The 24534-nt window shown below is 37.0% G+C and overlaps 3 protein-coding genes, 1 long non-coding RNA gene and 1 pseudogene across 6 annotated transcripts; 3 read left to right on the top strand and 2 right to left on the bottom strand.

Annotated features, from left to right (window-relative positions):
* Nucleotides 1–2651: 2651 nt before the first annotated feature.
* LOC110757414 (uncharacterized) lies at nucleotides 2652–4075 on the bottom strand. Its single transcript, XR_002526799.2, has 2 exons — nucleotides 3764–4075; nucleotides 2652–2857 (listed from the first exon to the last, which is right to left on the bottom strand). It is a non-coding gene; the product is annotated as an uncharacterized LOC110757414 (long non-coding RNA).
* A 48-nt stretch (nucleotides 4076–4123) lies between these two features.
* On the top strand, nucleotides 4124–12131 carry ABCC9 (multidrug resistance-associated protein 9). 2 transcript variants are annotated; one of them, XM_088249497.1, is made up of 12 exons: nucleotides 4124–4477; nucleotides 5160–5283; nucleotides 5616–7966; nucleotides 8110–8196; nucleotides 8480–9130; nucleotides 9437–9601; nucleotides 10007–10301; nucleotides 10473–10687; nucleotides 10802–11107; nucleotides 11229–11292; nucleotides 11367–11606; nucleotides 11761–12131. In XM_088249497.1, exons 2-12 carry the CDS (start codon nucleotides 5259–5261, stop codon nucleotides 11886–11888), a joined length of 4527 nt encoding a protein of 1508 aa, XP_088105623.1. In that variant the 5' UTR covers nucleotides 4124–4477; nucleotides 5160–5258; the 3' UTR covers nucleotides 11889–12131. The 2 variants fall into 2 exon arrangements, with proteins under 2 accessions (XP_088105623.1, XP_021814696.1); XM_021959004.2 differs by lacking the exon at nucleotides 5160–5283 and having other exon boundaries at nucleotides 4125–4477.
* Nucleotides 12132–12868: 737 nt separating this feature from the next.
* Nucleotides 12869–16198, bottom strand: LOC110757410 (26S proteasome regulatory subunit 8 homolog B-like). 2 transcript variants are annotated; one of them, XM_021959002.2, is made up of 9 exons: nucleotides 16027–16198; nucleotides 15324–15427; nucleotides 14962–15186; nucleotides 14761–14823; nucleotides 14497–14660; nucleotides 13854–14007; nucleotides 13653–13751; nucleotides 13289–13399; nucleotides 12869–13204 (listed from the first exon to the last, which is right to left on the bottom strand). In XM_021959002.2, the coding sequence occupies exons 1-9, from the start codon at nucleotides 16157–16159 to the stop codon at nucleotides 13064–13066; spliced, it is 1194 nt and encodes a 397-aa protein (XP_021814694.1). In that variant the 5' UTR covers nucleotides 16160–16198; the 3' UTR covers nucleotides 12869–13063. The 2 variants fall into 2 exon arrangements, with proteins under 2 accessions (XP_021814694.1, XP_088105300.1); XM_088249174.1 differs by lacking the exon at nucleotides 16027–16198 and adding an exon at nucleotides 15766–15854 and having other exon boundaries at nucleotides 12870–13204.
* Nucleotides 16199–16660: 462 nt separating this feature from the next.
* On the top strand, nucleotides 16661–21192 carry ENA (DnaJ/Hsp40 cysteine-rich domain superfamily protein). The gene is made up of 4 exons (XM_021959005.2): nucleotides 16661–16863; nucleotides 17514–17610; nucleotides 20591–20645; nucleotides 20738–21192. The coding sequence occupies exons 1-4, from the start codon at nucleotides 16720–16722 to the stop codon at nucleotides 20916–20918; spliced, it is 477 nt and encodes a 158-aa protein (XP_021814697.1). The 5' UTR covers nucleotides 16661–16719; the 3' UTR covers nucleotides 20919–21192.
* A 188-nt stretch (nucleotides 21193–21380) lies between these two features.
* LOC148296789 (protein FAR1-RELATED SEQUENCE 5-like) lies at nucleotides 21381–23008 on the top strand (annotated as a pseudogene).
* Nucleotides 23009–24534: the final 1526 nt, after the last annotated feature.

Genomic DNA, 24534 nt, shown 5'->3' with positions numbered 1-24534 from the left:
ACTTCAAAAGCTGTACATGCATGCCTGACTTTATTATTACTTTGAGGGAGCTTTTTCAAAAAGAATTTGTGTTGAGAGAAGGGAGAAAGTCTAGAAAAGAATGTTTAAAGAATGCATTCCGTAAGTACAAAACATGGTTAAAGTTGATGGACACTATTAAAGAAACTTGCAATATGCACATGTGGTGTTCTCGAGCTTCGAGCCCGTGACTAGAGTACAAAGGAAATGCATGCGTGTAAGATTATGAGAAAAGACTCAAATTATTGTAGATTCTAGAGGAGCTTGAAGTGGAGTATATGTTTTTTTTTTAAAAATAAAAAATAAATACAAGCGATATTAAAACAGGAAGAAATGGAACCAAGGATGTCAGATGCAAAAGTAATTGCTCTTGATCATTTGAGATATAAGCCCCTTATAAATATATGATGTTAATTAGAAATTAATTTTAGAATTAATGTTTTAATTCATATATTTTTTTTTAATAGGAGATTCACAATCTGATGAAACTCAATTAGGTTCATTCTTGTCTGAAAAGTGAGTTCTAGATTCAAGGAAAGAACCAGCAAGAAAATATGACTTGATATACATCGAATTCATCCAACTGGAAGTCACTCAACTTTCAGCGCCGAATAATTGAGAAGCACATGGTGATTGTTAAAATTTAAAAAGGTCTTTCTTTTTAATGAATTTTTTTGGGAGGAGCTTTGGATCTTGCATCCAGGAATATATATATATATATATATATATATATATATATATATAACAGTAACTACTCATTTGTGCGTCAACTATTCATTGAGATCTCAATGAAAATATGATAATTGAATGTTGCTCCTCTTTCTATGGGGTTCCTACTTTTATTAGTTATGATTCATTTTCACTTTTCAATCATTTCGTTTTCATTATTTGTACCCAAGTTTTATCTAGGTCATTCAACTAGTTTTTTGGTTTCTATTGTCCTCCTGCTCGTTTTTTGGTTTATGCCGTCCTCCAACTCACGCATGTTTCAATTTTGTCATTCCGTCAGTTTTTTCTTCACTAATACGGATCCAAATTGACGATTTTACTCCTCAAATAGGTGAAAATTGAGACGAAATGAAGAAATTGTAATGTGCGCAAGAATAGAAAGACGACATAAACTGAAAAACAAGTTGGAAAACCAGAACAAAACTTGCGTATAACTCAAGAACCATTATAATAAATAAACCTTAATATATATATATATATATATATATATATATGATCTTCAGAAGACAGCCATCAACTTAATTATTGCATTTAAACAAAAAAGTATCTTATATATTAGAAGAGTCCTATCACGCACACAACATGAAAACATTCACTTCATGCGCAAGGAATGTCGACAGCTCGCTTACACATGCTTCCAAAAAATTGGTACAGTATTCACTTCAACGGTCCAAATCAGCGATTCCAATTGTCTAGTCTCATCACATTATTTATATATATGGTCCATGTCCATGATGATCTTGATGAATCCAAGGACCACCCTTGTGCCATCACATCTGATCCGATATGAATACGACCTAAACCAACCAATCCCATGAAGCTGACTTAGAGCTACCGGTCAACACAAAAAAAACATTCACATAATATATAACGAAGGGCTATTTCAATAATAATGTAGGGCTACACAATTGATGGGGTCGTACGTCTTCCTCAACGTAGCCATTTCCATTAGTTAACTAAGAGACATCCTCTGCGGTCTGATAACCAACCACCAGCTAATTTTTCCTTCTAATTATGAAAAAATTCTCATGTATGTTTGGAAATTTGTGATTTGCAGAAATTTGGACAGTGCAGCACTTAAATTCCCATGGTTTGTATTCTACTAAAAGTTGTACATTTTATTTTATTTTAATTCTTTTTTTTTTCTATTCTACCCTTATTTTACTTTTTTTTTTCTTTTTTATACTTAATTTTCCAACTTGCACTCCATTGTTTAGGCAAAATTATATGGTCCACTTGACGCAAACACTTATGTCCTTGTAGCCATAATATATACATATTTTTTTGGAAGAGTAATTAAATTTGAATGCATAAGACAATAAAATACAGAGATGGCCAAAGTGACCACAAAGAAACAAAAAACAAAGTAAATACCAGAGTTCAAATTAAAATCACAGCATGAGTTGCCAAAAAAAAAAAACACGTTTGGTGGCTAGGAAAATTCAACCATTCAAGTGCAAACAAAAGTTATAAAGACAAATAAACCTTGCAGTCATATCAATCAAATCCAACCAAATTGATTCAATAATGCTTAAAAAGTATGAAAAACCCAAGAGAGTGTAAGAGGAGAAAAAATAAAACTTTTATGTAGAGTAAATGTAGAATAGGAAAAAGAAAGAACAAAAATTAATAAAATTGATTAAAAAAGTATTAAAAAATAAAAAAGAATGTAAGTGGAGAAAATATGAATGGGAAAATCAACTCCCTTCCACAAATGTTGTGGAATAATTTGAAATAATATTCCATTATGCTTTTGTACTTCACTAAAAGGCCCTTTTCAATGATCGGTGAAGGGGGCAGCATCTAAAATTCACAGGACAGTGCAGTTGGCTAGGATAGCAACCATTGCTTTAAAAATAAAAAAAGTACAAGTTAATACAGGAGATATTAGGTGAGGATGAATCAAACATAAGACCAAATTATGAATTAAAAACAAAACTTCGTATGTTCATAATGTACTAACATATTTTTAACCATTTAAACTACAAGCCAAACTAACCCCATCAAAACCAATTTGATTGACATTACCAGGAAAATCCATCAAATACTTTTGGCCTCCCAAGGAAAAACAGAAGGGTACTACTTCCTCCATCCCTACAAGGAGATACTCCTGCAAATTATAGTTTGACACATATATAAACATAATTCATCAAAAACATAAAAAGAAAAACTCATGCACATAAGTCACACTGCTATTAGCAGGAATGTAGGAGCTTCTACTTACTACTTACTACTTACATGGTAAGGAGGGAAGTATTTATAAAATGAAATCTTCAGATCCCAAACCGTCTTAAAAAATGAAAAGACAAAAACCCAAGATTTTCATCACCTTATACACAAAAATAAGGGGAAAAAGGAATCTATATATCCAACTTTGCATTATATATTTCATCTTCTTATATAAGAAGATATTTTTAAAAATAAATTCCACTATATATTCCTGACAATCCCAGGATTACTTTCACAATTGTTAGGATACATATCAATGCTCAATCGCAAATCTTAATGAAACTAATAAATCTTAATGAAACGAAAATTAATAAATATGCATATCCAAATTCTAGACACATATATGCTTTTCCCTACCCAGATCTAGATTGAACTGAGCCATACATAACAATGCGCAACAGCCCATATATATGATTGCTTTTATTATTGGACAGAATGGGACAAAAGTTATCAGAAATGGTATCAAACTTTGTTGTGCGCCTTAGAGATTTTCCACTAATAAAGATAGAGCTCAGATTAGATCAAATTTTCAGACACAGCCCCCTTTGTGGCTTTATTTTCCCTGCAGAACGCAGCCTAAAATAGTTGTAAGCTTCTTGATCAAGAAAAAGTAAGACCAAAATTGCAAGTCGTATTTCCTCCCTTTTTCCCTCTTCAACTTTAAAAATTAGAGGCATATAGTTATTTCACACGTGTATATATCGTTCATCTCACAAAATCTGATGATTTATTCAGTAGGCAAAAAGCGTACGTCTATAAAACTCATTGTATGTAAGAATTTCGGTACCTTTTTTTGCGGTGAAACTGAGTGGGGATCTCAATATCTTTCCTTCTTCAAACTTTGGCAGACACTATGGAGTACCATTTACCTTTGTTTCTTTAAAACTTTTTTAGATCCATCACAATATTTATATCACATAGCTTTGTTTGCGTCTCACATTTGGCTCTCTTATAAGTTGGCATAAAAAATCAGTATCAGTTTATATATAACCAGCAAAAATGACCGTCCAGTATCAGTGTATATAAGCAGCCAAAAATGACCGTCCCCATTCGAGCTCTCACGTGATATTGCCTACCCTTCCAATAAAACACACATACAGACACTCTTGAGTGCCAAAATATATATACCTACAAAATTTTTGTAATCATATATACTACACAAATTCATTCTCTCTCTCTCGCTCTCTCTCTCTCTCTCTCTCTCTCTCATAACCATGAAAAACACTTGAACTTCATTGTCGTTGTGGTCCGCGATCTCGGAATTAAAGTGTACTCTCATACTTGCCACAGCCTTTCTCACGGAACTTTATTTATAATTGAGTTCTCTTGAACTCATTATATTAATATTATGAGTCTGAGAAACTCTGAGGTCAGTACATAGAAGAAAAAAACATCCGTCAGCAAAAAACTACAAGAGAGAGACAGAGAGAGAGAGACTGAAGCTTTAAGCTGGATAGAAGCATGGGTTGGGAAGACATGCTTGATTTTCAGACTGCTATAAGTAAGTTTTATCAGCGTTCTTCTTCTTCTCTTTGTTTTTGTCATTCTTGTTGCCAGTTTTCTTGGTGTAATCGTCGTCAACATCACCAAACTAATGGAGAATAAGAGTTTAATGGGTTATTCTTTAAATAAATAAAAAAACCAAAATTTTAGAACGGAAATGACTTTTTGCTATTTGGTCAAGAGCCCTCTGTAGCTTTGCCTCCCTATTTTTATAAAGTTCATTATAGCTGACCATGTATATAGCTAACAATACCCCGATATATTTGCCAAGTAGTGTTCACAAGCTCTTCATTAATTTGTGTTATAGACTTGACTGGACCTTTTGGTTTGTGGTTATAGTAGTAGTTTTGATTAATTAATCACACTTTTCAAGTCCTGATTGGTTATTGTCTTTGTTGGCCAAAGATATAGAGAATGGATAGGGGTGGGTTTTTTTTTGTAATGCAGTGTTGTGGTACTCTTTTTCTTTGACCGGATTTTTCTTTGGGGATTTTTAATGGCAAGGTTTTAACGACGCCACATTTTCACACTGCACATGGATCCGGTATTTCTAGTTGTATGTTTTCTTCGTCCTTGGTGGATGAGAATTTGTCCATTTTATACACATTCATCATAATTTTTTATCGACTTAGCGCACTCTTACACATACTAAAGATGAATCAAACTATGTGGCTATGTAGAGATAATGATATAGATGAAACTTCAAGTTCTTATGAAGGGAATTTTCAAGTACAGTATGAGGATTAGAAGCAGTGAAATCATACAACATATCAGAAGACATGACTACAGATTTTCAACAAAATGGTAGCAGACACACACTGTACAGATTACAGAACTGCTTAATTGTAAAAGTTGTGACGAGCTCACTGTAGGGTGTTTGTACCGTCACAAGAAAAAACATTAAGGAAATACCTTTTTTGTGTAGCAGTAAAACACTTTTCAATCTTGATGAGCTTTTGCAGTTACAATAATATATTCAGTATTATCAAAAGGTTGCAGATACATTCAATGCAGAGTCCATGTGGTTTTAAAAGACAGTATTAAGGAAAAAAAAATTTTGATTTGTATAAATTACGACGATTACTTGCACTACATTGGAACGAAACATGCGTGACCAGATTTGTTTTGTGTGGCAGATTTTAGGCTTCTTCAATTTCAGTCAGAATGGCTCCAGCAAAATTTGCCCTGCTTGTCTGAGCACACTAGCATAGTTATGCAACTTAGTTTCCTTGGAATCTCAGCACTACATTTTCTGAAAAATAATATGGGCCTAATCTGCAAACAAAGAACAAAGTTCCCAGATCAAGGCACAGAGAAGCATGGCATTGGTGTACGCTTCAGCACCACTCACAAAACCAGCATCGCTTGTTCTCTTTTTCTGATGGCGACTCATTTCGTAGTGCTACTGTTGTTGCTCAATGGAAGTGTGAGTTACTGCAACCATAAAGTTCGTGCCTATTTATCGGAGAGTATGCAAGTCATATCATGGACAATTTCATCTGTTGCAGTATATTGGATTGTGAATATCAAGTCCATCAAGTTCCCTTGGCTACTAAGAGCATGGTGGCTTTGCAGCTTCTTCTTGTCCATTATCTCTGTGGCTGTTGATACTCATCTCCGAATCACGTACCATGGTGAGCTTAGATTACAAGATTATGCTGGCTTCCTCAGTCTTCTTGCATCCATCTGCCTGTTTGGTATTTCAATACGTGGGAAGACAGGACTAACCTTCATTGTTCCAAATGGCATCACTGAACCACTTCTCAATGGAAAAGGTGATAAACATTCACAAGGGAAAAAAGAGTCTCTATATGGAAAAGCTACTCTTCTCCAACTCATTACATTCTCTTGGCTCAACCCCTTGTTTGCCGTTGGAATCAAGAAACCCCTCGAACCGGATGAAATCCCAGATGTCGATATCAAAGACTCTGCTGAATTTCTGTCTCACTCATTTGATGAGAGACTAAAATATGTTAAGGAGAGAGATGGAATCATAAATCCAACAATCTACAAGACAATCATCTTATTCATCTGGAAGAAAGCAACAATCAACGCAATCTTTGCTGTAATAAGTGCTGGAGCATCATATGTTGGCCCATACCTCATTGATGACTTTGTAAAGTTTCTGAACGAGAAGAACACTCGAAGCTTACAGAGTGGCTACATTCTTGCACTTGCCTTTCTAGGAGCTAAGATGGTTGAGATGATAACACAGAGGCAATGGATTTTCCGGGCTCGAATGCTAGGCCTTCACCTTAGAGCTGCACTTATATCTCAAATTTACAAAAAGGGCTTAGTTCTGTCAAGCCAATCCCGCCAGAGCCACACGAGTGGAGAAGTCATCAATTATATGAGTGTAGATATCCAAAGAATCACAGACCTCCTCTGGTACTTAAACATAATATGGATGATGCCCGTTCAACTCTCATTAGCAATTTACATTCTTCATACGAACCTTGGCATGGGTTCAGTTGCTACATTAGCAGCAACATTTGCAGTACTGCTTTGTAACATACCAATGACTACGATCCAGAAAGGATACCAGACTAGGATCATGGAAGCAAAGGACACCAGGATGAAAGCCACATCAGAAGTTCTTCGAAGCATGAAGACAATCAAACTTCAGGCATGGGATACTCAGTTCCTACACAAGTTAGAAAGCTTGAGGAAAATAGAGTACGATTGGCTATGGAAGTCACTAAGACTGTCCGCAATTGGGGCTTTCGTCTTCTGGGGATCACCCACATTTATCTCTGTGGTGACTTTTGGGGCATGCATGTTTATGGGGATAGAACTCACAGCAGGCAGAGTTCTGTCAGCATTGGCCACCTTCAGAATGTTACAAGACCCTCTATTCAATCTACCTGACTTGCTCTCCGCGATTGCACAGGGAAAGGTTTCCGCAGATAGAGTAGCTTCCTATCTCCAGGAGGATGAAATTCAGCAGGATTCCATTGAGCATGTTCCAAAAGATCAGATGGAGTTTGCAATTGAGATAGAAAATGGAAGGTTCAGCTGGGATACTCTGTCAAGAGGCATAACTCTTGATTCAATACAGTTAAAAGTGAAGAGGGGTATGAAAGTGGCAATTTGTGGGACTGTAGGATCAGGAAAATCTAGCCTGCTGTCATCCATTCTTGGAGAAATACAGAAAGTTTCAGGGACAGTAAAGATCAGTGGTACCAAGGCTTATGTTCCTCAATCTCCATGGATACTGACAGGAAATATCAGGGAGAACATTCTGTTTGGAAATGCATACGACAGGGCCAGGTACGACAGAACCATTAAAGCATGTGCTTTGGAAAAGGATTTTGAGCTATTCTCCTGTGGTGATCTAACAGAAATTGGAGAGAGAGGAATAAATATGAGTGGAGGACAGAAGCAAAGGATACAAATTGCTCGAGCAGTTTACCAGGACGCCGATATATATTTACTTGATGACCCTTTTAGTGCTGTTGATGCTCACACAGGCACCCAACTTTTTGAGGTTAGTCTTCCTGGACTTGCTGTGTCAGGAGCAACAACATGAGGATTCTACTTAAAGTAGATCATGTTATCAAACGTTTCCTAGTTTGATGAAGCAACAGCCTGGTGATTATGAAACTGATTATAGTTTGTACACTCTTGCAGGACTGCATGATGGGAATTCTCAGGGAAAAAACTATACTATATGTCACCCACCAAGTTGAGTTTCTCCCAGCCGCAGACTACATTCTGGTAAGCGTATAAATTATCTCTAATTCATCAGTCTTTTTTTTTTTCCCTGTTTGGTAGGATATTTCCTTAGTCACTTGTGAAAATGGACCACGGAAAATATACAACATAAAATGTTACTGAAAAGAAGCTTATGTTTTGATCCCTACTAGTCAATGAGCAACCTAATAAATAATATGGGTTTGATAATATATACGCTTCATGATTCCAAGTTCAAAGAACCAGCCACAATTCTTCGGGTTGTGAGGAACTTGAATCAGAGTTAAACTAATATGGGTTTCAACAGGTTTTGAAAGATGGAAAAATCGCACAAGCTGGAAGATTTGAAGAAATTCTAAGACAAAATATAGGATTTGAACTTTTGGTTGGTGCTCATAGCCGAGCTCTAGAGTCAATCCTCACAGTTGAAAATACTAATGCAACTTCTCAAGGTCCAACACCAGACGGTGAATCCAACATTGAGTCCACTTCAAATGCTGAACTACAACAGACACGACATGAATCAGAGCATAATCTCTCCCTAGAGATAACAGAAAAAGAAGGAAAGCTAGTGCAAGATGAAGAGAGAGAAAAAGGAAGCATCGGAAAAGAAGTTTACTGGTCTTATTTGACCACTGTGAAAGGTGGAGTGCTTATACCAATCATACTCTTGGCACAGTCATCATTCCAAATACTACAGGTAGCTAGTAACTATTGGATGGCATGGGCTTCACCTCCTACAAGTGAGACTGAGCCTAAACTGGAGATGAGTTCCATACTACTTGTTTATGTACTACTTGCCGTTGGAAGTTCGCTTTGTGTGCTGCTGCGATCGTCACTAGTAGCAGTAGCAGGACTTTCAACAGCACAGAAGCTCTTCACAAATATGCTACATAGTGTACTCCGAGCACCAATGTCATTTTTTGATTCAACCCCAACTGGAAGAATCTTAAACCGGGTAAGTTATAATTAAATATGCATGATTTTGAGCTCACATCACTCTCCAGAAGGACCACTACTACCCCAAGGAACGAGAACCAATAATTCATGGTACACAGGCTCTTATAATTCAAACTCAAAATTTGGATTTATGATCCAAAATAAATTCAGATGTTAAAGAATTAGTAAATACCTAGAGGAAGTCAACTGAAGGAGCAATAAGTCAACAAATCAAAATATAAATGTCTGATAGAAGAAATGTATCTGTGTGTGTGTGTCTAAAAGAGAGGTGCAGGACTGAAAAGCCCTTTATTTCATTGTGCAGGCATCGACTGATCAAAGTGTTCTAGATTTGGAAATGGCAAACAAATTAGGTTGGTGTGCTTTCTCAATAATACAGATCTTAGGGACCATTGCAGTAATGTCGCAAGTAGCCTGGGAAGTCTTTGTAATCTTCATTCCAGTAACTGCAGTCTGCATATGGTACCAAGTAAGGACTTCTATCTCCTCTTAACATATAATCAATGTAAACATGATTAGTTAATTTTAAGCAACACAAAAAAAGGAAAACAGAATGGAAAATTCCCATACAATCTCAGTGTTCAAGTTCCTCTTCTAAACAACAACAATAAATCATGGATATATTATGATATATTATAGTATTAAAACTTAAACCGTGAAACTTTTCAATAATCAGAAAAGCAACACATAAAACCATTAAGGAAATGACGTAAGAAAAGAAAATTGAACTTGTTTGAAATTCTACTGATCAAGAAAACATGATACGAATGTTAAGTGGCTTCCAAATGAGTCCTCTGTGTGTGCGTGTGTGTGAATCTGGATGAATGATCTCAATTAGGGGTATTGACTGAAAATTTGATAATTGTTACTTCAGCAATACTACATACCAACAGCACGAGAACTGGCACGGCTATCAGGCATAGAAAGAGCTCCAATCCTCCACCACTTTGCAGAATCACTAGCAGGAGCAGCAACAATCCGTGCTTTTGATCAAAAAGAGCGTTTCAGTCATACAAATCTCAGTCTTATTGACAACCACTCAAGGCCATGGTTTCATAATATGTCAGCCATGGAATGGCTTTCCTTCAGGCTAAATCTACTCTCCAACTTCGTTTTCGCCTTCTCTTTGGTTTTGCTGGTGACCCTGCCCGAAGGAGTTATCAATCCAAGTGAGTATCATGATCATTCAAACAAGCAATCTCATTCATCTGCTGTTTTGTTTCCAGGGCCCGACTTTTAACAAACAAAATTACGTTTCTTTTGGGAAAGAAAAACTATTTAGTCATAAGCAGAGCACTTACACAGAATTAACTGCGTATTTTTTCTTTTCATTCAAACAGGCATTGCAGGGTTGGCGGTAACATATGGAATAAATTTGAATGTTTTGCAAGCTTCTGTTATATGGAACATATGCAACGCAGAAAATAAGATGATCTCAGTTGAAAGAATTCTACAGTATTCAAACCTAACAAGTGAAGCACCTCTGTTAATTGAAGAGTCCAGGCCACCAATCAATTGGCCAGAAGTAGGAACAATTTGTTTCAAAAATCTGCAGGTAAGCCTCTGGAAGATTTTAAATCATGGGGACCAAAAGTTTAAAACTTTTCATTCAACTGTGCACACAAAAAATACTGCACACTCCTTATACGCACATTTGGCTGCCGTGCAGATTCGTTATGCTGAACATCTTCCATCTGTGCTGAAAAACATTAGCTGCACATTCCCAGGACAGAAAAAAGTTGGTGTTGTAGGAAGGACAGGAAGTGGGAAATCAACCCTCATACAGGCCATTTTCAGGGTAGTTGAGCCTAGAGAGGGAAGCATTATAATTGATGATGTGGACATTTCCAAGATTGGCCTTCATGACTTAAGATCAAGGCTTAGCATCATTCCACAGGACCCAACAATGTTTGAAGGAACAGTTAGAGGAAACCTTGACCCGCTAGAGCAATATTCCGATAGTGATGTTTGGGAGGTAATTATTGTTATCAAATAAGCATTAACAAGAATGATGAGTTATTTATTCCACAAATGAAAATTACTTCGAATCGAGAGTCACCTTTATAACTATTGAAAACAAACTCCCAAATTTTCAGGCTCTAAATAAATGTCAGCTAGGTGATCTGGTGCGTGCAAAGGAACAGAAGTTGGATGCCTCAGGTCAGATTCATTATTTCGGACTGTTATTAAACATAAGTTCTCTAGTAAACTTCTAACATGCATGACTCTAACAGTGGTCGAAAATGGAGAAAATTGGAGTGTGGGTCAAAGACAGTTAGTTTGTCTTGGAAGAGCCTTGCTAAAGAAAAGCAAAATTCTGGTGTTGGATGAAGCAACAGCATCAGTTGATTCTGCAACTGATGGAGTGATACAGAAGGTCATCAGTCGAGAATTCAAAGATCGAACGGTTGTTACAATAGCTCACAGAATCCACACAGTAATTGACAGTGATCTCGTTTTGGTGCTCAGTGATGGTAAGTATAAGCACAAACACATGCACACACATGTATGCAAGCATGCAATATATAGGAAACTAGAAAGCCATAAACACAATGTACACACCATATTAATTCAGCGACGTACATTAAGATAATTGCAAGAGAGTTTAAGCAATTTTTGTGAAAACAGGACGGGTTGCTGAATACGACACGCCAGCCAAGCTACTAGAGAGAGAAGAGTCCTTATTTTCTAAACTCATAAAGGAGTACTCGATGAGATCCCAGAGCTTCAACAACTTAGCAAATCTACAAATTTAAACCCTGCTTGATGGATCAATAGGAGATCCCAAGGCATAATTCAAAGAACCATGAATTGGGCTGGGATCATTTTATACCAATGTCTGAAACTTTGATTGGAGCCAAAAGAATTGTAGCTGTTATAGTCACTTCTACAATGTAAACTAGAAGCCCAAATTCATGTTTCTTCTCATAGATGCAGCATTCAAGAGATTATGAATTTTATATCAATATCAAAATAAACAAAAGGTGTTCTCTGGGGGATCTGTTAGACCATCCAATATCTATATCAAGTTTGTAAGTAGCAGAGTTTACCAATTTAAGCATTTTGGCTGATAAAAGAATTCCAAGAATCTTCTGGCAACTTATCTGCATCGAATTGTGTAAACAATGTGTTAGATTCCAAACCCAGAAAATTCCAATGTAACCCTTCAGAAAAAATTACATCATTTATATTTTCTATTAATACCCACCTTTTTGCTCACCCATAGTTGAAAAAACAACTTTGCAATTTTATTTTTTGGGGTTAAAAGTTTGCTGTTCTGTCAAAAGACAAAATCATTTTCATTTACTTTTCATGTCACTCCATAACCCATGTACCCACTCATCTTCTTCAACTCACTCTCTCTTATCTTTTGTGTTGGGGCATTTGGAATGCAAGGGTTAATGACTTGGTGATAAATGGAAAACTAATCGCTGTACCGGATTGCATTGAATTGTTGCTGCATGCATTGGTATGAGGTTACAGATTGCCAGAGACTTGGGTTTAGAAAGGTTAATTATTCTTGAATGGATGTTAAGAATTTAATCTCCAAATTATCAAGTGAAGGATATATTTTCATATGCAACTGTAACCTTTGAAAAATGGCAGCTGCTATATTTGATTTTCCCTCCATAGCCTTAAATGCTAGTTTGACTAGTGTGTAGTTAAGTCCCTATAAAAGGAATATCAGTTTGTACGTTTCATTTGCAATCCATTCCAGCTGAATTGTACTCAGCCAATACAGCTGAGTGTTTTCTCAAATATCTTGCTTGATTTCTTTACATTTCTTCGACAGTGAAAATGAGAGAGGTGTGATATAGTTTGTAAACTTATTGCCCACGTTATTTGGTATTAGTTTGTAAACTTTATACCAACAATCACTTCTAAACATCGTCTTAGTTTTGTGCCTAAATTGGTGTAAACAACACATGAATTAGTAAAAAAACTTCTGTAACGAAATGTTCTTCTCAGTCTCCTTCTTCATTACCTTACCAACTGCCATCTCAAAATCTTCTTGCATCACATGAACCCTCCTCTCCCTCAAAGCAAACATCCCCGCTTCTGTGCAAACAGCCTGCAGCCAGGAGAACGAAGACAGTGTTTTAATATGTGCACACAAAACCCTGACTTCCTAAGAAACCTCTGAGATATAAAATACCTTCATCTCTGCACCAGATGCACCATTCATCTTCTCTGCAATCCTCTTCAAATCAACTCCACGCCTTAAATTCATTTTCCTTGAATGTATTTTCATGATCTCCCAACGAGACTGCAGTATGTTATATGCATTAGTAAGTATTCTTTTTAAATAAAAGCTATGACTTCTATGAAATTTTCTGTTGTTTGTTATACCCTCATCAGATAACAACTTTAAATAAGTGGACTTATATTACATAAATGCGAATTGTTTAGCAGTGACCAACCTCCGTTAACGACATACAAGAGCAAAACTTAAATGTTCACCTATGAATGCATAAATAAACCTCCAAACATTAATCCATGGTGTAGTGAGTGGCATGTACCTGTTCAGTAGGATTTGGAAATTTAATCTTCTTGTCAATTCTTCCTGGCCTAAGGAGTGCTTGATCCAGAATATCAATACGATTTGTGGCCATTATAACCTGTATAACCCACAATTTAAAAATGGTGGTTGTCATATGAAAGATATGTTAGAAATATTACATTGTGTTTCGATATCAATGAATCCACATTCTGTATAGTACCTTGATGTTGCCTGATGCCTCAAATCCATCAAGCTGGCTGAGAAGCTCTAGCATAGTCCGCTGCACCTCACTGTCTGTTCCACCACCAGATTGCACACGAGCAGATCCAATGCTGTCGATTTCATCCATAAAAATAATACATGGAGCATATTTCCTAAACAAAATATAAAGTTAGAAATACAGTAAGTAAATGGGAAGCAGAAGGATGAGACAAAGCAGATTAGCAGCCATAAGTCTATGCAATAATCATATTTCATTTCATTCAATTTGGCAGGCTAAAAAGAAGTAGATCAGCGAATAATCCACAAACAAAATCTTTGCAGCAGAGAAAGGTAAACATATGTTCAAAAGCTCAGGGACCAAAAAGCTATTGTTCTTTTGTTTCTTCTAGTTGCCACTAGCAAGGATACCACTGTATGAATATATTTCAATACCATTGATGCCTGACATCACAATTACAAATAAAAAGCTTTCTAGTTCAGAACTTCTCTTCATGAATTAGATTCTCAGCGTAAATCTGAGCATAAAATAAGACTCGAGAAATAGAGCAACAAAATTCAAAAAGAAGGTAACAAACATAACAAGTGGAGACAGAGAAACAGAAAATCAAGATTAGTCTCCATAAAAAGAGATCAAAACAAACCTGGCCAGGAAAAAAAGTTCTCTAACCATCTTAGCGCCTACCCCAATGTACTTCTGGGCTAACTCAGTTGCAGAAATGTGCGCGAAAGAACATTTAGCATGATGAGCTACAGCCCGAGCCAACAGTGTTTTCCCAGTGCCAGGAGGCCCATAAAGCAGGACGCCCTGTCATATGGAAGAGTGAGTTTCAGGGCACAAATGTAACACTTAGTGCCTACCAAGTAAGCAAAGAAACAAACGCAAGAACTTGGCAGCATATATCTACCTTTGGTTCAGCTATACCAAGGAGCTCAAATAATTCAGGATGTCTGATTGGAAGTTCAATGACCTATGAAGATGATCATATACCGTTAATGATGAATGCAGAAGAATGCGAAGAAATAATGTAACAGAAACCATCCAAATCCCAAAAACCGCACTAGCAATGAATTGTAAATTCAGAGAGTAGGAATGTGCAGAAGAAAACCTCCTTTATTTCTTTGATTTGCTCATCAAGACCACCAATCATATCATACGTACATTCAGGATTATTTTGAACTTTCGAAAGTTTGACGGCAGGATCAAATTTTTTTTCCAGTATTGCATGAATAGTATAGCTGCGTCTTCGGAGAGCAACTCTTGTTGATGGTTTGAGCTCTGTGACATCAATGTTTTCATCAACATCAACAACATGCATCCCTTCTCCAACAATCTGGAAATTGAAAAGAAACAGAAGTGGGCACAACAAAAAAAGTATCAAACAACTTGGTTAGCATACCGAAGAATCTGCGGTGAAAACAAGCATACAAATAAAGCTGATGTTAGCAAAGAAAATGCACAACCACTTACCCTAACCAAAACCATGTGCTTGTCAATTACTTGTCTAACTAAACCAACATGAGAATAAGATCCAGGGTCCTGAAGCAGCGGGACTTCTTCCTTAATCTTTCTCACTGTTCAATTCACAAAATTCAATTTATCAATCCAACAAAATAATTCCATGAACACAAGATCCACACTTTACATTCACATTGCAACTAAGTCGAAACTCGGATTTGGTAGTTGACATCATGGTTGGCATAACCCGAAAAAAAGTTGCTTCCTCGCTTAAGTACATAAACAATAGATGCTTTTGCTTAAAACATATTACTAACCGAAACCAAAGAACAAAACTTTTCATTAGATCCCAGTTCTCACAATAGAAACAGGGTTGCATCTCAACATTTACTCAAATAATCACACCCAGAAACAGATTCCAATCCAAATTTTTAGTACCCAATTTCAAACATACCCAAGAAAGTCAGTACCAAATTCCAGTTTTCAATCTATGGTATTTCCTCAGAGCAAACGATAGTTTTGATATACTAGTGAACTCAAAATGTCTTCTTTCTTATCAATATTTACACCCCCAATCCCAAATATTAGTACACTAACAAAATCAAGAAACAACATCACAGAGCAAGAATCGAATCAGAAAACCCTAGGGACCAGTACCAATCGCAAAACACTAAGAATCAGCGTCAGGGCTTAAAATGTGAGATAAAAATCGAACCTTGTGAGTTGAGAATGCTGGTTTCAGCTTCGAGACGAAGGAGATGCTGCTCCTTCTGGTGGAGCTGGTGCAGGACGTCGTGGATTTTTCGGATATAGTAGTGTCTGATACCCTTGAATTGGGTGGCAGCCATGGGAGATTCTTGAGAGCTTTTAGTTTCTTTTCAGGTGTTCTCTGTAACCCAAGACTGAAAATGCCAAACTTAAAACGTAGTAGAGACTTGACTTACATTCCAAGTCATTACAGGGATTTTAATTGACACCGAAAAGTTATTTTCAGACCTGCGTCCCATGTGTCATATTTTGATTAGGAGACGTGTTATATTCAGTTAGTAACTGTTTGTGGTCAGTTTGATTACTGGAATTAGTTAGTTGTTTGTTAATTTAGGCGCCAAAACGGTCACTTTTTTTTTGTTTTTTCTAAATACAAGCGATAGTCTAAATTATAAGGGAGATGGTGTTTCTCACACACACTATCAATATGTCATGAAGGTTCGAGCATGAGACCATTGATATGCAACTTAAAACTTTTTTTTATTAGACTAGACCGTTGGCAAAGAGAAAAAAGAAAAAAATCCTCCTTTTGGGTCTCTTTATAGTTTCACGAATTTGGACAAGTCTATTTAGGCCTTTCCGTTTCCAATTTATAAACCCAAAAGGCCAACCAAAGCGAAGTGGACGCTGGTAGTGGTAAATGGCAGTTCGAAGCCTGAGCTTATTTACAGCCGTCCGATTCGAAGCCCCCAAATCCAACGGTGCTCCTCTTCCTCATACACGGCATCAAGACCCTTTGCCCCGACTCTCCGTCACCAAGCCCTCTTGGGTCGTCCGCACAGAGGCAAGTTATCAAGTTCAACACTTTTATACTTCATATCTTTCTTTTTCTTTCTTTTGGCTCCTTTAAAATGGTGGAAGGTAAGAGAATGCAAGTAAAAGTAGAGAATTTAAAGAGTTGATGTTCAGATGTTGGGCTTCCGGAACGACCAGATGGGTGCTCTGTGTTGGGTTTGTTTAAAATGGAATTTTTAGTAGGTGAATTGTATGTTTTGTTTTTCAAAATCTCTGGTTTTAGTTGGGTTTTCTGTATTTTTGTTGATTATGATTTTGAATATATTCATCATGTATTGCTTCACTCATATAGTGACTCTTTCAGCATGGGATTTCATTATCAGATTTGGAACTGTGAAATAAGATTGAAATGTATGCACTGAAATCATTGTGTTCTGGTGGAACTACTTATCCACTGACGTTAACACTGAAACCATATTTGTGAATATAATACGCTCCTAATACCTTTTTTTATTTTAACTATTACATATATTCAAGTGCCTATATTGACATTAGTTTGTTTGTAACTTTGTAGGAGTTTATCAAAATTATCTCCACTGACATTGAGTTGGGACCTTACTAAATTCAAAGGGATGGAAATGTGACGTATTATTTCGTGTTTTCTATGTTTAACTTTTCGACCACCTCTGTTTGTTGCAGTCAAATGTTCACAGAGAAGTAAGAAGGAAGCCGGATCCACCTTGTGAGGTCTGCACAGGGAGTGGAAGGGTCAATTGCCATGATTGTTATGGAACAGGTCTATCTCTTTCTTTCCCTCTTATGTACGCAATGTGTTCTATGTATTCTCATTTGCTCATCTTTCAGAATTTGGATAATTGACTTTAATTTGACACGAGCAGATGTTGAATTGTCTCCTTTAGTGTAGCTTGTGTGCCACCCTAGAAGGTCTGCCTTTTCTTTATGAACCTAAAACCCGAATATTTCAATAGTTCTGAATCATACAACAAATTTAGTTCAGCTTTCCAAAGTTATGAAAGTTGTACAGGAATCACAGCCAAAAGTTCCTCGAGCCTTTGACATCTTAACCAAAAGAATGCTTTAAGATTTTTACATGTTCCCACAGAAGTCTGACGGTTTTTGAGAGAGGTTGAGATTCAAAAGTTTCACCATCAGTGTATGCAACTAACTGTGGGGAACTGAACTTCACCATCACATTTGTTCATTACTATGAAGACTTAACTGGCCCCTGTTTAAAGTTTTTGAATACAATTGTGTTTTACTTACATAAGGATTTCACTCGCCTATAGAAGTAGTTTTCAGATGCACACATCTTGCCTTTACTTAATAAGATCCAATTTATCAGGGGATCACAACCTAACTTCAGCTGACCTGTGATGTACACATTCTTGTTAAAAGAATTTCTTAACCAACACTGAGGTTAGGCAGGTCAATATACAGCAAACATATGAACATGATCCTGCTTTATACAGATGTACTGGTCATTTGCACCCAGTCCTTTTTTTCTTTTTTCCTTTCTCTATTGGTGAAATTTTAACTTCAGACTAAACCCCTCACCCAACTGCAACTCAACCTTTAAGCTTTGAATTTAGCTCAAATGTACTCAATACTCTGGTCCGGAAAGTAGATGTTTAAAATCCTGATGTCTATTGAAAGACAAGGAGATCCGCTGTCCTCGTTTCTGTTTACGTTGGTTAGTGACGTTTTGAGCAGATTTCTTGAAAGGGCTCAAGAATTCAATCTAATACATGGGTTTGTTTCTGGACAAGACTACGTAGAAGATTCTCATCTCCAGTTCGCTGATGACACTATTTTTTTTCTGGACGACAAGGAGGAGTCTTGGGTAAATTTGCAGGAGGTGTTGGATTTGTTTAGTAAAGTCTCAGGAAAGAAAATAAATAAGGCTAAAAGTTCCCTCTTCGGAATTAATTTCAGTAACGATTCTCTGGAAGCCATTGCGGGTAGCTGGGGTTGCGAGGTGGGTAGTTGGCCTATGGTGTATTTGGGTCTTCCTCTTGGAGGAAATCCAAGAATTCTTACATTCTGGAACCCAGTAGTGGAAAAGGTAGAGAAACGATTACAAAATGGAAACGGGCTTGTTTATCGAAAGGCGGAAGGCTAACTCTAATTCAGGCGGTGTTAAGTAATATCTCCCCATATTTTTTGTCTCTTTTCAAAATGCATGTAGGTGTTGCTGCCAAGGTGGAACAACTGATGTGCAACTTCTTGTGGGAGGGAGCAGAGGAAGGAAAGAATGTTCACCTTGTGAATTGGGAGTAGGTGTCCAGAATTAGGGAAGCAGGAGGGCTTGGCATTGGGTCCTTGAGAGAAAGAAACGAAGCCTTGAGGGCAAAATGGTTGTGGAGATTTCCAATTGAAACCAATGCTACGTGGCATAAGGTAATTAAGAGCAAATATGGACTAGACTCCAATGGTTGGGATTCTAAACAGACAGTAACAGGTTCTTGTAGGAATCCTTGGCTTGATATTTCGAAAGGGTATAAATCTTTTTTTCAGTGTTGCTGATTTTCTGTTGGCAATGGAGAAAAGGTTAGATTTTCGGAGGGTTATTGGTTGAAGGAAGGTTTATTGTGGGAATTATTTCCTAGACTATTCTCCCTGTCCAGGAAAAGGATCAATGTATTTCAGACTTTGTTATCGACGCAGTGATACCTCACAATTGGGATTTTGGTTTCAGAAGGAATTTGACTGAGGCCGAGATTGCAGAAGTGATATTACTTCTGGATATTCAAAGAGAGGTACATCTAATTCATACGAGATCGGACAGATTTGGGAGACTGAGGACTATGGGTCGTTTTTGTGCAAATAATTTAGGTCTTTTATCCTGTCTAATGGCACGAGGGATGTTTTCTCCCCTTTCGCCTTAGTTTGGAAGGTGAAGACTCCCCCGAAAGTTAAGTTCCTTCAGTGGCTGGTTGCGAATGGGAAAGTTAACACTTGCGATCTTATTCAAAGGAGGAGCCCGAAGATGTGTTTATCTCCTTACTGGTGCATTCTGTGCAGGTCGTGGGCAGAAAACATTGATCATCTATTCATTCACTGTTCGTACTCACTAAATCTATGGTGGAAACTGTTAAACGAACTTGGAGCCGTTTGGGTGATCCCTAGAGGTTGTATTGAGCTCCTTAGTCCCAAACTGACAGTTCTGAGGAAGGGGAAGAGAGCTCGAACTTTATGGGACTGTCTTGTTCATGCTATTTTCTGGAATTTATGGCTGGAACGCAACAGAAGAATCTTTCAGGGGTATGATGGAGTGAGATCCGAAGAACTATGGGATAGAGTAAAATTTTGGGCTTCTCTTTGGGCATCTGTCTCTGGGCATTTTAAGGATTACCATTATTCTATTATCTTGAGAGACATGAGTGCTGTCTTAAGATAAGTTTACTTAAGTTGTGCTTTAGCTTCTAACCTATCCTTGGTTGGAGTAGTTTTAGATGAATCTTTCTTGCTTCCTGCTTATAATGAGCAGGTTCTCTCTTTGTTGTATAATCGAGGATAGCTTTTCCTCTTGACAATCAATACAAATGTTTCCATTCAAAAATAAAATAAAATAAATTTGAGTGCAGTCCTGCTGCATCAGCTTTCGCAATAGATTTCAGACTTGCTTGGATGTTTCTTTGTTCTGTTTTGAGTGTTTGGCTAGGTCTGTGGGTTCTTATGTCTGTTTCCAAATGCTTTTTTTTTGTTTTTTGGTTTTTGTTCAGATTCTTATATTTTTTTTATCGGCTATATGATAGGGAGGACAAACTCAGTTGACATGCGAATACTCCCCAAAGGGGAATGGCCAAAATGGTGAGGTATCAAGACTTTTCATACATTTTATACTGAGAATTCTACCCTGTTATGAATATGCTCACATAAACTGCCTTCAACCACTCTTGCAGGTGCAGGACTTGTGGTGGAAGTGGTTTAGGTTACTGCTCCCGCTGCCTTGGGACTGGAGAGTATCGATATATAATGGGCTTTCAATTCATGAAGATGGATTCTTCTCATAACCGAGACAACAAGAATGAGGTTCAAAGGAATCAAGACCGCCGTACTGCTGCAGATTTCTATGAAGAATAGTTAACTTTAGGCCCTAAAATGTGAAAGCTCAGTCGGAGTAGAAAACAACCCTTGTGTATAGAGCAGATTTGCTAAGAACGGTAATAAAATAGGGAGGGAAAAGCAGAGGTGAGAAAGAGAGATAGCAACCCATGTTGTATTTATACATATCAGTAGACAGAGTCTATTCTGTGCCAAAATTTGGTTATGCCAAGTGGAAATGCTATTAATGCAGATAGAAAAATGAGGGATATAGAGGTTCAATTATTATTCAATACAAATTATTGTTTTATACTGTCGGAGTCAAAACTAAAAGAAACATTCCATACAGTTTTATTAGTTCTCTCATACTTGGATCTTTCCAAGGAATAAAAGTATTTTATTATGCAGCTAAAGTCCAAAGTTGCCTGTGTCAATTAACAAACTAAAGGGAGATTCACTATTATACCCAATATAGGAGCCCCAATTACAAAAAAAGCCTATATGAAATGGACTAAAAACACACCCAAAGTCCATTTACAACGTAACAAAAAGGCATTTAACTTCTTTTAAATTACAAAACTGCCATTGATTTCTTAACAAGACAAAATTAGAAAGAATTTAACAATAGAATACTGGGGATACTCTTTTTCACGGGTAAGAACTCTCTTTATTCTATATCGCAAGTAGGTGAGGGTGTTGGGTTTATATAAAACTCATTACACCTCTTTTTGAAACATAAGTAGCGTTTCATTTGAAAAGTTACAGACACATCTCTATGGAGATAAGACCACTTAATCATTTGAATCCCACCGATTAATTATTAATTATCACTTTAAAGGATAACTAAGTGCAAAATAAAGGGTGCATTTTTGCTCACCACCTTAACCCAGGCCCTGTTTGGTACATGGGAAATGAGACTTGGGGATGAGAAATCAATTACTTTCCCATGTTTGGTAAGTCCAGGCATGGGAAATCGTTGTCTGGCCCATGGGAAAGTAGGGGGGAAAGTGAAGCCATCCTCCCAACTTGGGTTTTGTTTTCCCTCCTCATGAGAAAGTTTGGGGAAATGAACCAACATTAAATACACATTTTTCATGACCATTTTGTTCCCATTAACAATTTAGAATTACAATATATTATTAAATGCATTCTTTTAAAAAAAAAAAATTTAATATGAGTATATTTGAAAATTTATACAAACTTTGTTTTCCATTCCTATGCAAAACAAACATGGGAAAGGAAATAAAGTGCTATCTCCCAGTTACTTTCCCGGCATTACCAAACGTGGGAAAAAAATCTTCCATTTCCCATCCCTTGGGAAACGAGAAATGACATGGGAAATGATTTCACCTCAAATTCATTCCATGAACCAAAGAAGAAAAGAGAGCAAAGAAGATTTGGATGTAAGGCAATACTTGGGATCAAACTTAATCGAGATGGAAAATATGTTGTGAAAAACTTTGTAGCTGAACATAATCATAATCTTGTTCCATTATCAAGTTCACATTTGTTGAGGTCACAAAGAACAATAGAGCCTTCTCAAGCAGGATTCATCAATCAAATGCATCATGCAGGTCTAAAGCCATCTCAAATCTTCTCATACATGACAACAAAAGCAGGAGGGCCTTAACATTTAAATTTCATTCAAGCTGATTGCAACAATTTGATTATGAGAAAGTGCACTGAATTTCAAAAAAGAGGCGACTCACAATGTTTGCTTGAATATTTCAAGCAAAAGCAAGCTCAAGATAAGTCATTCTTTTATTCTATTCGAACAAACATGGAGAACGAAATATGTGGTTGTTTTTTTTTTTTTTTTTTTGTGATGGAAAAGCAAGACGTGATTATGCTATATTTGGTGATGTTCTGTGTTTTGATACAACATTCAAAACAAACAAGTACAACATGGTGTGTGCTCCGATCATTGGGCTTAATAATCATGGGCAGACCATACTTTTTGGATGTGGTTTGCTAGATGGAGAGAGTACTGACGCATGTGAGAGAGTACTGACGCATGTGAGTGGTTATTTAAGGTCTTCTTACAAGCTAATGAAGGAAAAGAACCAAAAACCATATTTACATATCAAGCTCAATCAATTGCTGCTGCAATCATCGAAGTATACAAGTAAGTTGTTCTATTGTTTCCAAGATGAGTGTAAGAAACTTTTAGGTTTGAGGCTGAAATTACAAAGTGATGATGGGCTAACACGTAGATATATGGTTATGAATTCTGGAATGAGAGGAATGAGCAGATCACTTACATATGACCTTTCTGATCAAACGGTCAGTTGCAGCTATAAAAAGTTTGAATTTGAGGGGATTCTTTGTGCACATGCACTAAAATTATATGATGAATTAGAGTTCTCAACTCTACCATCTAAGTATTATTTAAAGAGATGGAGCAAGGAAGCTACATGTGATGTTGACTTTGATTCGAATCAGGAAGCACCTTTGAGTACTCTAGAGTCATCTTCCATGGTTAAGTATAGCGAGTTATCTCATACAGTACAAAGAATCATAGCAAAGGGTGCAAGGAACAACCAAACATGCACTTTTTTGAAGTCGGAATTGTTACAGTTAGAGGCAAAATTAGAAAAACATCCATACTTTGGGGACGAACACGATGAAATTCTTGATAAGCATGTTAGTGAAGATGAGGATAATCTTAAATTGCGAGATTCAAAGATTCAAAAGTTGAAAGGTAGAGGAAAAGGTAGAATTAAAAGTTCTTTGGAATCAAAGCCATCTAAAAAGAAAGGTTCATCTAAAAGAAAAGGTTAGTAGTTAGTTGATCAACTTTTTTTTGTTCATTATTTACTTTATGTCAATCTAATTATCGTTTAATTGTTTTACAGCGTCTAAGGAAATTAATTTATCTGCACATGAGATAAGAGGACACTCAAATTTATATACACATGTTCAGGTATATAATTTTTGTAATTTTTTTTAACATTGGCATTCTCAAAGTATATTTTTTATGTACTGATTGGAATTTAATATTTAGGAATCAATTGGAATGTCAACTCAAAATCATTTCAATATGGCATTTGTATGCAAAGTCGCAGATTTTCAGTACGGATTTCCAACTGTTTCTAGTGTTCAAGGGATTCCAAATCACCCACTTGGATACCAAGGTATACATCCAATGTTGTCCAATTACTCACTTATACATCCACAGGTTTGTTATCTTATATCCTATCTCGTTTGGGCCAGCAATCCTCCTTACCGTGGTTGTGCTTTGGGGATTTTAACGAAATCCTAAGTAATCAAGAGAAGAGGGGTGGTCTCTTAAGATCTGAATGGCAGATGGATAATTTCAGAGATGCCCTCGCTGATAGTGAGCTTTCTGACCTCGGCTTCTTAGGGAGTCCTTTCACTTGGTCTTCTTCCAGGTCTGGTGGGATTTCTTGCAGGTTGGATCGTGCTGTTGCTAACTTTCCTTGGCGGGACAAGTTCCCCCATCATCGTGTGGTGCATTTGGCTCCTAGTAAATCTGATCACTTGCCCGTTCTTATCGAGGTGCGTACTGGTGTCTCTCGGACTGCTTCTCAATCAAGGCGTAGATTCCGTTTTGAGGAGTTTTGGCTCCAGCATTCGGAATGTGAGCAGATAGTTCGGTCTAGTTGGAGCACTGCTGCTCCCGGAGTGCCTATGG

Source organism: Prunus avium, chromosome 2, assembly GCF_965620075.1.
Source record: "Prunus avium chromosome 2, drPruAviu1.hap1.1, whole genome shotgun sequence".
Lineage (NCBI taxonomy): Eukaryota > Viridiplantae > Streptophyta > Magnoliopsida > Rosales > Rosaceae > Prunus > Prunus avium.
The sequence above is the reverse complement of the archived record's forward strand: the minus strand, read 5'-3'. Positions and strand labels throughout refer to the sequence as shown.